Here is a 12,619-nt window from a genome sequence, read left to right on the forward strand (position 1 = left end):
TGACATGCAGTTAACCCTCATTATTGCATGTCTATCTTCCCCACCCGAATAAGACTTGAGCTTTTATGTTCCCAGCATCAGTACAAAGTTGGGTTTAGAGTCAACACTTAAAAAATTGTTGCTGAGTAAACAGCTTAAGGAACTGAAAATGAGGAGGGCCGTAAATGTGAATCTCACACACACATATACAAAGATACAAAATCATAAGTACTTTTGTGGAGAGATAATCATACATACAGTTTTTAAAAGAATGATATAAACCTAGCGCTTACCTTCAGGTAGGCTTAGCATGCTTTGCTTTGGGATACTTTCCTTACGTTCATGTTGTGTTACACGAGTTTCTAGAAAAAAATTTAAAATAGGATTTTTTTTTAATTGAAGTATGATTGATTAACAATGTTGTGTTAGTTTCAGGTGTACAGCAAAGTGATTCAGTCACACATACGTATATATATATATATATATGTGTGTGACTGAATCACTTTGCTGTACATATATATATATATATATATATATATATATATATATGTAAATCTATTCTTTTTCAGATTCTGTTCCATTATAGGTTATCACAAGATATGGGATAGAGTCCCTGTGCTATATAGTAGGCCCTTGTTGGTTATCTATTTTATATATGTTAATCCCAAACTCCTAATTTATCCCTCCCCACCCCCTTTCCCCTTTGGCAACCATAAGTTTGTTTTCTACGTCTGTGAGTCTAAAAACGGGATGTTTAGATACATGTGAAAATTCATATTGAAGGTGCTATGAGTTCATTATAATTGTTCATCTTTTAGTGAATTGAGATTATCCATGGAAATGTGCTCATGAAGGCGCCCATCAGCCTCGGCATTCTCCATCTAGAGTTCATGTGGACCACCTTATGAATGACTGTTCATTCTTACTGCTCCTTTGTATTAGCTTTTCTGATCCTTTGAACTACTTTGTCTGGTTCCCATCACCACCATCTGGTGATGCCCAGTCTGGGTGAGGTGCCCAGTCTGTCCCTAGCAGACCTGCAAGGTCAGGATTTCTGTTACTGCATTCTGTCCCACGTAGTAAATGTACAGGCAAAAAGTGATCCCAGCAGGCCATCCTGCAAACCCAACGGGGGAGCCACCATATGCTTGCACGCCCTCTCTCCCCTTCGCTCTACTTGACCTCATCATTACCGACCATGTTGAGACTGGACTTACCTATCACAGACTGTCTTAGAGGTTTCCTGGGTAAAATTGGTAACGGTATGAAAACGGGACCTGGAAAATCACTAATAGTTAGTGTTGCTGCCTGCTTTTGTTGTAAACAGTGAAACCACTGTCTTTCTGCTTTAACAGGTGTAGTCCTTGGGACAGGGATTGCCGCACTTAGACGCAACAGGGGCTGCTTAAAACTGTAGGTAGTGCTCTTGCACAAAAGTAGATGCTCAGCGTGAACTTCCTTGAGTTTGGGAGTAGGCGTTGAAGAAGGGGCACTGGGACGTCTGGGGAACTCTGAGGAGACAATCATAATGTCTTTAAAAATATTATCGGCGTAAGTATTTTTTATTTTTGATGGCTCTTCTGGTTTTCTTGAACTTTCTATCTTGCTTATTTGTTTCCCAAAAACTCGACTTGAAGCTGAAGGACACATTGGGAAAAATATGGAACCAGTAGCAGTCTCTGGAATGTGCCAATAGACGTTCTTAGAAGTTTTCTTGAGTGTTGAAAGAGTAGTCACTCTTTCTCGTACATGATGATCAAGATGGAGATTTTGGATATTGACAGGGGGTTGTGATTGATTTCCTGAAACAACATCAGGAAAACGAGTTTTCTCTCTTTCAGTTAAAATGGTTTTATCTTGAACAAACCGTGCACGTGGTGGCTTTGTTTCAGCAGCTTTGACTAAACCAGAAAAAGAAAAAATAAAGCACAATTAGATTATACTTATCAAGGTGTCAGGAGCAAAACCATTAATGTCTTAGCATTCATAGCTTTCCTTTATCCACCCGTCCTCTCTCCGGTTCAAAAAATGTTTCTGTGTGTACTTTCTCAGCTATCAGGACGTTTGTTGAGCCGACTGGGATAAAGTTTGAGCGATCAGCTGGAGGACTGAAAAGGCTAAATTGGGTTGCAAGAACGGAATTGGTGAAGAGCAGTACATAAAGGGAGACTTTTGAGCGGTTGCCACTAATACTCTCGCCATGTGGAAGGGCAAAAATGACTCGATGAAGTTTTGCCTATTTATCATTTACCATTATCTCTTCCTCATTTGAAACTTCTTTGAGCAAAGATTTACGTTTCTTTTCAATGCTAGATATCAGACCCAGGTGTCTTTTGAACATGATAACATTCTGATACGGGCTACAAGGAACCACAGGTTCATTCATGTTACAATAGTAAGTGTTCCTTTCTCTCTTAGGTCCAGAAAATGCACTGTGTCTGCATTATTTTTTTTCTTAAACATTTATTATTGTTGTAAAGAAGTCTTTTTCATGAGAACAAGTGTCACGTTTATGTAAAGAAACACTGGTTATGGCTATAGAAGCACATTTCACTCAGCTGCTCTGGATGAAGGATGCTCAACTACGACTCTGAACCCAGCAGTCTAATATTCACAGTGTGCTGGCTGCCATTTGGCTATTTATACAAACGTGCCTTTTAAAAAAAAAAAATGTGCCCACACAGGGTGGAAACGCCAAGAGCCTGCTAAAAAGAGAAGCCTAGAAAAGATAAAACTGCCCCAGCAGTTCTGTTCAGCAGCAGCCTGTGAGCGCAGGAAATCTGCGGGGGAGTTGGGGGGCGTGGGGAGCGGCACTACAGCAAGGGATGCCTTCTCTTTCCTGCGTCTCAGAGTGTTCTGTGGCATTTCCGTGTGTTGTCTCCGTTGGGTACAATGAACGGTGAGGACGTCAACAGTCTAGTGAGGAAATAATGGATGCATCAAGGCAAGACTTGCAAAGAGATGGTCAAAGCAAATTCAACTCTCACGCGTTGTCTGTATAGGAGAGGTGGCTAGAGGCCGACCTGCACTGAGAGAGAATCCAGCCATTGCAGTGCTGTGTGTTCCCCTGACCCTCCCCTCCTCACAGTGGGTGCAGGAGGAGGGTTGACCCCCACCTCAAGCCAAGTGAGAGGCCCACTCTTAGAGACCCATCTCTAGAGAACAGGAGTGTAGCCACAAGGAGAAGAGAACATCTCACCGTTCCCACCGGCATTCCCCTCCCCTCCATAAACCTATATGACAGCAAAAATGGATGCCCCCCCACCCCCCAGTGCTGTGGCACAGCTGCGGCGAGGCGAGAGCATCCTTACAACTACTGGACCTCTATCTGCGGCATTTCAGCGGGGTGTAGAAGCTGATGACTGACTCTCACCTTCACTCTGAACTCCTTAACTCTTCCCCACTCCGAGCCCCACCTACGAAGATACCAGAAACTCTGACTTACGGAAGAGAAGTAAAAGAACAAGGAGGGAGAACTTATCAGGCCCCTGTTTCCCTTGGCTTGTCTAAAAACGAGCAGACCTCGCCTGAGCTGAGAGAAAGGGCAAGGTTTAATTGCATGCGAGATGAAAGCACTGATTTAGGTTGGAGTAGCTGTTTAATATCTAAAAAGGAGACGAGGCTAATAGATGAGCGTGACTGGAAGAGCCTTGGGAGAGCTGTGTGTGCCACGTGAGTTTAATGCTTCCTTCCTTATAAGGAACTAATCAAAGCCAGCTCATTCAATAAAAGGGTTACTACTACTATCTTCAATTTTATTTTCTCTCTCTCCTATATTAAAAAAAAAAAGATAACATGAGCAAAATCTAGGTGATGCTGGGTTTAACACCAAAACAACAATCCGTGAAAGAAAAAATTGGTTCAGCTGGACTTAAAATTTAAAACTTGTATTCTATGAAAGACATTGTTAAAAGAATAAAAAGACAAGCCATACACTGGGAGAAAATATTTGCAAAACACACATCTGATAAAGGACTTGCATCCAAAATAAAGAGCTCTTAAACTCAACAATAAGAAAACAGCCCAGTTAACACAGCTCCTCCAGCTTCCTTTTGATTAGTGTTAGTATGGTATACTTCTCTATCCTTTTACATTCAGTCTCTCTGTGTTTTTATATTTAAAGCAAGTTTCTTGCAGACAATATATGGTTAGCGCTTGTGTTTTATCTACTCTGACAGTTTCTGTCATTTAACTGGTACACTTAGACCATTCACATTTTAATGAATTACTGACATTTGTTGGCTTAACATCTGCCACATTTGGAAACTTTTCTATTCATTGCAGTTGTTTTGCTTCTTTTTCAAAACCTTCCCTTCTTTTTCTGTCTTTTCTGGTTTTAACTGAGAATTTTATGATTCAGTTTCTCTCCTTCAGTTTCTCAGTTTCGTTCCTCTCTTAGCATACCAGGTAGACTTGTAAAAATGTTTTAAAAGTGATTGCCCTAGAGTTTGTAATCTATATTTACAGCAAATCTAAGTCTACTTTCAGTTAACACTCCACCACTTACTAGGTATGGCAAGCATCTTTTAACAGAGTATTCCCCATTCTTCCCTCCCACTGCACAGAGCATCACTGTCATTCATTCCATTTGTCCCTGTGCTATAATCACCTGCTACATCGTTGCTATTATTGCTTAGAACAAACAGTTCTCCGTTAGACCAAATAGGATCACTTATTCCTTCTCTGACACTCTTCTAAGTAGATCTGAGTTTCTGGCCCGTTTCACTGCATACAAAATCTAGTTTAGTGAGCTTTATTTTTTTTCCCTTTCAACACTTGAAATATTTCACTCTACTCTTTTCTTGCTTTGCATGGTTTCTGATAAGAAATGCAATGTAATTCTTATCTTTTTTCCACTACAGGTAGATACTTTTTCTCCCTTTCCTTTGGCTTCTTTCAGGAATTTCTCTTTGTTTAAAAACGAAGGTTTTAGTTTTCTGCAGTTTGAATATAATGCACCAAAGTGTGTGTGTGTGTGTGTTTTTTTTTAATTTATTCTAGTAGGTGTTGCCTAAGCTCCCTGGATGATCTGTGGTTTTGTTTTTTTTTTTTTTTTGATCTGTCGTTAATTTTAGAAAATTCTCAGCCATTATTACTTTGAGTAGTCCTTCGGCTGTCTTCACCCTTTCATCCCCTCTAGTATTCCCCCTTGCATGTATGTTACACCATCTGTAATTTTCCCACAGGCCTTGGGTATCCCGTTCTTTTGTTACTACTCTTTTTATTCTTTGCACTTTAGTTTGAGAATTTTCAGTAGACCTATCTTCAAGCTCACAGACCCTTTCCTCAGTCATATCCTGGCTACTGATGAGCCCATCAAAGGCATTTTACATTTTTATTAGTGTTTTTTTTTTATTTCTAGCATTTCCTTTTGATTTTTCCTTACAGTTCCCATATCTCTGTGTACACTACTCACCTGTTATTGCACATTATCCACTGTTTCAATCAAGACTCTTAATATAACAATCACAGATATTTTCAATTGCCTGTCTGATAATGCCAGTATCTGTGTCGTATCTCAGTATGGTTCTGGTGCTTGCTTTTTCTCTTCAACCCTGTTTCTCCTAGCCTTTAAGCGCTTTGTAAATTTTTTTTAATTGAAAGCTGGGAATGATGTGCCAGGTAATAGGAACTGAGATAACTGTGGCTGTGGTGTCAGAGACTTGAGTTTCCTTGTTTTGTTTTGGTTTTTTCCTCCTTTGTTGCCTTTGGGCTTCCTTACAAATTCCTTCTTAAATTCTGCATCTTACAGCTCTCTCAGGTGAAATCCACTGTTACTACATTGGAGCCCTGCTAACATGGTGGAAGGGTACTGTAGAAAGGAATCATTCTATATTCTTATGTTTAAATCTGAGTTTTTTAGTGTCCCGAAGTCCCCGGGCTGTGGCTTTCAGAAGTGTTTCTTAGTCTTTTCCTCCCCTTACAGAAGTCAGGCTCCTGGGGGCTAGCGTTATCTGATTTGCCCTTCCCTCAGGTCAGGCAAGGCTCTGGAACCTAGTTTCCCTTACAGGGCAGGTATTTGTAATGGAGAATACTCTGGGAGTGTTAAAAAAAAAAAAAAGGTTACTTTGTCCTTCCTGGAGGAAACAGGAAATTTTTTTTCTCTGATCCTCATGAGAACCTTGTGGGATTCTTTGAGGTAAAACCCGTGGCAGCATAGAGGCCCCAGCCAAAGACTAGGATCTCAGGAGTTTTTAACTCTCAAAACTAGTCCACACTCAGCCTCCAGTAATTTGTCAAAATTAGCACTCACGTGTTCCTACCAGTTACTGGCTTGAACATCTTCTGATCCTAATAAGCTGATCGCTGTGAGTCTCTCTATTTGTGTGTCTCTCCAGATTTCAGGATGGTGATTTGCTCTGTGACCTGATTCTCTGATGGGTCTAAGAAACTCACTGATGATCAGTTTGTTCATTTTTTTCTTGTGAGGATGGGAGTGATTACTTTTAATCTCCTTAGTTTTGAAACTGAAACTGGAATTCTCTCGTTTACTTTTCAGAACATTATGACCTGGAATTTGCCACTTCTACTACTATCAAAACCTATCACAAAGTTATTATTGACATCTTATTACTAAATCCAATGGATATACATCATTATTTATCTTTATTTGACCTCTTTTTAGCATTTGATATTTTAACCCACTCTGTTCTCCATGAAAATTCACTCTTCCCTTGGCTCCAATGAAAACACTCTGTCATTTCTCCATTCCCACCACTCAGGCAATGTATCTTTCCTGTCTTGGCAAATGCTCCTCTCTTTCTCAATTTACGTATCTTAAACCTTACGCAATATTTATCTTTCTTCAGAGAAACCAACTTACTGTTCTCATTAATTAATTCAACAAGCATTTAACACCTACCATGTGCTAGCTGAGAGTACAATCACACAGCACAAACCTTATTACCATCAAAGATCTCACAATGTAGTGCAGAAACTAGGCAGGTAAACAGTTATACCAGAGAACGATACATGCTCAGTAGCGGGTGAGTGTGGGGTACCATGGGAGCATAAAGGAGTGCCTCTGACTGGGTGGAGGGAGAAGAGGTGCTTAGGGAAACCTTCCCAATGAAGATGACTTCTGTCTTCTCCATTCATACTTCCCCTACGTTGTAAACATTTCCCCATGATTTTTCTTTTTTTTTCTAGTGTGTTAAAATTCTGTTTCCAATAATCTCCTCTACCATCAAAAACTACATACGTCTCCTCTATAATTAAACATCTTACATTTCACTTTTCCTCAAGTCTTAGTTTACACCCCATTCCTGCCCCCAGAGTTCCTCACATTTATGAACTACTCCTGTCTGTACTATTAATTGTACATAATTTCTGTGCTGCTTTGTACTGTTATTTAAGGTTTTTACTGTATGTGTATCTCATCTTTAGAGCTTCATTAAAGGTCTTGAAAGGTCCTGACAGGCTGGGACCAGATCGGTCATGTCATTAATTCACTATAGCATTTAGCATTACATGTGAATTATAGATATTTATTTCAAGGTGTGATTTCAGTGTTTGAATATTCATTTTTATAAATTGTACTTCAGTCATTTTAAGTGTTAGTTCATTCACTCAACAAATATTTTGAACATCTGCTATAAGCAGAACACTCTGCCAAGAGCCTTTGGAGACACAGAATTTTTTTTTATTGATTTATAATCATTTTACAATGTTGTGTCAAATTCCAGTGTTCAGCACAATTTTTCAGTCATTCATGGACATATACACACTCATTGTCACATTTTTTTCTCTGTGAGTTATAACATTTTGTGTGTATTTCCCTGTGCTATACAGTGTAATCTTATTTATCTATTCTACAGTTTTGAAATCCCAGTCTATCCCTTCCCACCCTCCATGGAGAAACAGGATTAACAAGAGTTAAGTCATAGAATCTCAAAGGTACCAAAAGTAGGAGAGTTCCCCCCCACAAAGAATTATCCAGCCCAAAATGGCAATAATGAGAAACTCTGTACTAGAGGATAAACTTCAACCAAAAGATGAATGTAAACACTATGACAAAAGAACTGGTAGTGAGCAGTATATCTATAGAACTGTGGCTATTACTATTACAGAACACAGTGGAAATGTGGAACATTACAGAAATGTAGAAATGCTATAACAAAAGTTGGTAGGGAGGTGGGAGAGAAAGTGGAGGTAGCATAAGTAGGGTGATTCACACATCTTGAATAGCAATGGATCAAAAGGTAATAATTTAACCTTGTAAATCAAGTTATAGATGAGGCATATTTAAACAGTATGAATGTTGACACTAAAATAATTAATATAATCAACTAAAATCAGATGGTAGAGGAGACTGAAAGGGAAAAGAAGAGGAAATATGTTAATTTTATCACTGTTTATAAGTTAGGAGTCAATAGATAACCATATATAGAGATAGAGGATTAAGAGTATTATATAAAGTTATAATCACAAAATTGGCTTATCTTTACTTCACAGCACTTATCACAGGGTAATCTGACATTCAGTTATATGATTATTTGATCCCACCAAAAGGTAACTAATAAAGAGGACTGGCAGTGTCTGTTCTGCTCACTACTCTACCCCCAGGTTTTAGCAATGTGCTCATAAATACAGTCAATTCTCATTATTTGCTTATTCACGGCAGCTCTGTTCCACAGTCCCAGTGAGCAATGAGTTATCCAACAGTGAACCATTGCTTCTTGGAAAAAATACAGGGTTAGGTTCCTGCAAGCCTCTGGTCTCAACATTATCAGCAACCAATCAATACATAACCTTGCTTTATATGTGTTTCTATTTAAAGATACCTTATTTAATATGTGTTGTTGATTCATTAACACTGAACTCTCAGCCAACACTGTAACGCATGCCTGAAGGAAGCTTATCTAAACACATGCATTTTTCTAACACATGCATTTATCTAACACATGAATTTTTCTTCATAAGAAACATCACAGCCTGCTTGTGCTAATGAACACTAGACAGCACTTCAGTACTGTGCTTGGGGGCTATTTTAGACAGTGAAATCACCAACAAAAGTACAAAATTCAGGAAACATGGCACTGATTAGACCGGGGAAGGGGCAGTTGTTTACAATATGAGAGCTAAAACAAGAAGGCAGAGCTGTAGCCTTCTTTGACCTCAGCTGGGAATGCGTGTGTTCTCACTGCCCTGCACACATCCACGAATGAACAAGATTTGCCATTGACATCCTCTTCCTGTACAGTTTCACTATTATAAAAGGAGTGATTTTCTCACTTCTTTCGAGCTCTGTATAATGCTCCGAAGTGTTCTCCGTGATGTATTTTTGACTTAAAAAGACAAAATATATTATAATCTACTGATTTGGGGGTTACAAATAGATTCTAGCAGTTGGGTAAATTCACTCCTACAGATTCCACAAACAATGAGGATAAACTGTACTTGTAGAAATGAATTGGATATTATCTTACAACAAACATTTGTAAGTTGCTGGTTATTAGCCAGTGTCTTTATTATGATTCTGAGCTGTGCAGGTTGAGAAACTTCTATGAAAATAAAGTTAATAACATATCTGATTAATATACATACCTGCGCGGGGTTTCTTCTTACATAAAGACAGCTTAGGGAGACTGGGAGGTAAAGGTCTTCGAAGAAGTTGTGGGTGGCTTTGCATTTTAATAATAAGCACTTTTTCACAGCTGTTGATTGAGAATTGGAAAGTCTTTGAATGTTTGAATTGTTGCTGAAAAATAATTCATTAGGATCCAGACTATGTCCTAATGAAAATCATTCTGCCCTAATACTGAGTCCAAGCAGAATTCCTATAAAAGAAAAAGAGGATAATGAAATTTCTTAAAACTTCTAGAAAGAATCTGGATAAAATTCAGGTTTATAACTAATACACAATTTAAAAATACATACATATATCAAGATCATCCTAAAATTTCACATGTTAGCAAAAAGTTCAGTCTGTCAGTGTAATTTCAGCTAGTAAATACTGATTTCCCCCAAAATAGAAATGACAATCATTTTTTTCTCTAAAGAAAAATTGGAAATTGACATTTTCCAAATTACAAATTTGGAAAGAATTTTTGATCAAAAAGATGAGGAAGTCCCTCCATGGCCTCTGAAGAACCACAATATCTAACTATTCACAAATAAGTCGTTTTCTTTCTGTCATAATTACTTATTTTAAATTTCAACCACTATAGTTGGGCCATAACTATTTAATCCAAAAATAAAATGGTCTTCAATCTAATGAGATTTCACAGGATCGCAGTGCCAGTTAATGCTGTTTAGAAATGATGCCAGAAGATAGAACCAGAAATATGCTCTTAATTCTCAAAGTGCTGGGCACATCACTATTCCGTTGACAGTGTAGAAGGCTACGTTCTGGAGCTGTACCAATGGGCCGTTTTATCCCCCAAAGATAACTGCACACAAGCGTTCAAGGCGTGCTTCGCACTTGATGCCGGTCATTTTCCTTTCGTATTATGGGAAGAGGTGCTTGGAAACGTTGGACTCCTATGCTATCCTATAGGGCAATCAGCTGCTTCTCAAAACAATCGGCTTTTCCTCTTGTATTTATTTTTCCTGGGAATATAGGCAGCAAGGTGAAGCTGAAGGGAAGTCGCGGGTCTTCCCGCGGGATGCTATCCGGAAAGGAAACACTCAGGCCGCCCTCACCCTCTGGCCAGGTGCGGCCTGAAGCCACGCAGACAGGCCCTAGCAACCCGAAGCCAACACACCCGTCCCGCCCGCGGGATGCGCAGGCGCGGGAGGGGAGGGCGGGGCCGGGCGGGGCGCGCGCCCGCGGAGCCCGCGCAGCAGGTCCAGTCCCAGCGGGCGGCGCGCGCCGAGCCCACTGGCCTTTCTCAGCCGCCGCGTGGGGCTGCAGGAGAAGCCCGCTGCACGTGCACCTGCTGTACGGAACCCCGTGGTGACAATCGTTATTACTGTTTTTCTTCTTAATGACAATGACCACTATTACTTATTTACTTTACTTTTCTCGCTTGCAAGGTGCTTAACTTGGGTCTCTAGGGTCCCGGCTGGCATTCTTTAATGCTGCACTTATGCGCAGCCGGGTCGCGTGGCTGATTTTGCAGTGCCTCCCAAAAGGCGAACATGCTGTTTTCTTTCTCTTCCTTTAATGCAACCTATTTTGTCTTTCTGATCCTTTAAAGTTCCCGAATGAAGAAGAAATGTGTAAGAATCAGGGCATTAAGGGTCCAGGCGGGCTTTAAAGGATACCCATTTCAAACTGTCGTAGTTATGTGTTCTGACTGTCGTATTGTGGCTTGTGTCCTGTGTCATGGTGTGGATGAACCTGTGCGTACAGTGATTGATACATCGTGTGTGTTTGCATGTATGTACATATGTTTCTCTGGAGAGTTGAAGGTAAGAGTGCGAGCACGTTGGGTAGGTGTGTAAATCCCAATTCAATAAAGTAGGTGGAGCGTGGTTCCAGTCTTGTTTTCTGTTTTGTTTTGCTTTGTTTTATAAATACAAATGTAGGAACTTTAGTAACAGTTGCTGGAAGATGAGAGACTTCTGTGTAAATATTTGTAGCTCTGGCATCTTTCAGGATTTACTCCCTAAGCAAGTCTTCCTTTTTGTCCTTAGGAACAAGCATATATTTTAAAACAGTCAATGGAAAAAGTGGAAAAGTAAAAAAGTATTTCATCAGACTCTGGGAAATATTATGCACCTTGTTCTTCTTTGTAGATTATTATTATGTCATGTAGTTTCTTTTCCTTGTAAGATTAATGCGTCCCAGTTATACTGCTGCCCCAGATCATGAATTTATTCCACTTTTGTCTGTTCTGTGTCTACCGCATAGAGTGATTAGCTCCTCAGAAAAACACGACAGTTGACAATAGACAGATCGGATTGCTAGGTTTTGTCTCAAATAATAGTTGTTGTGCATATTTTGAAAGCGTGAAAAATGTTTGTATTTTTAACCCTAAGAAATATGTTTATGTTCCAATAGATAAATTGAGTCGGGTTCCTCTTAATAGTTGTTTGAACCATGAAAACTACTGGGATTCAGTTGTACTAACCAATACTTGGCCATTAACATTTATGCTTAGTAGTCCATAGTCAAAATCAAGGCAATGAGCCTACCAATAGTTTTTGTTTTGTTTTGTTTTTTTAAATGCTTTGTTACACATCGAATCAGGCATCAGGGTTCTTTCCCTGCAGATTCCTTCTAGCAAGTACCAGGCAGAACCCAGGGCTGTTTAATATGTAACCTTCTTAAGGGTGAATATCTTGCCTTCTGCTGCTTAACTATTTCTGTTATTTAGCACCAAACATTTACCCATCCATGGCTTGGTGTGTTTTATATGTATATATTAGTTTTTCTAACACAAATTATTCATGCTTCATCTACGGAAATGATGTACAAGTGCAGGCTGGAGTTAGAAAGTACAAATCATATTCAATTTGGATTATTATCTTTTAAATTTTATTTTTAATTATTTTTGAAAATATTGCTACCTCAGTTTCCTTTTTAAAAAATAACCATGTCTCTTTAAATAATATAAGTCTTTGATTTTAAGGGTCTGCTTTACCTGATGTACAGTCCAATCAGCCAGTTTGTCCCATTAGCTTTGCAGTTTGGCAGAACTATGAGATCAGCTTTGTCAAACTGAACCGCAACACTTTTAGCAAATTGTATTAA

General features: G+C 39.3%; 1 protein-coding gene across 1 annotated transcript in view; it reads right to left on the reverse strand.

Moving 5' to 3' along the window:
* Nucleotides 1-10,573, reverse strand: part of LRRC63 (leucine rich repeat containing 63) — a 33,524-nt gene extending 22,951 nt beyond the window's left edge. The window contains exons 1-4 of the mRNA XM_006209458.3: nucleotides 9,859-10,573; nucleotides 9,526-9,758; nucleotides 1,197-1,880; nucleotides 273-341 (exon numbers count right to left, since the gene is read on the reverse strand). Coding sequence (XP_006209520.2) covers nucleotides 273-341; nucleotides 1,197-1,880; nucleotides 9,526-9,610 — 838 coding nt within the window. The 5' untranslated portion in view covers nucleotides 9,611-9,758; nucleotides 9,859-10,573. The remainder of the gene's footprint in view (nucleotides 1-272; nucleotides 342-1,196; nucleotides 1,881-9,525; nucleotides 9,759-9,858) is intronic.
* Between the last annotated feature and the right edge of the window lie 2,046 nt (nucleotides 10,574-12,619).

The sequence above is a fragment of the Vicugna pacos genome, chromosome 14, assembly GCF_048564905.1.
Source record: "Vicugna pacos chromosome 14, VicPac4, whole genome shotgun sequence".
Classification (NCBI taxonomy): domain Eukaryota; kingdom Metazoa; phylum Chordata; class Mammalia; order Artiodactyla; family Camelidae; genus Vicugna; species Vicugna pacos.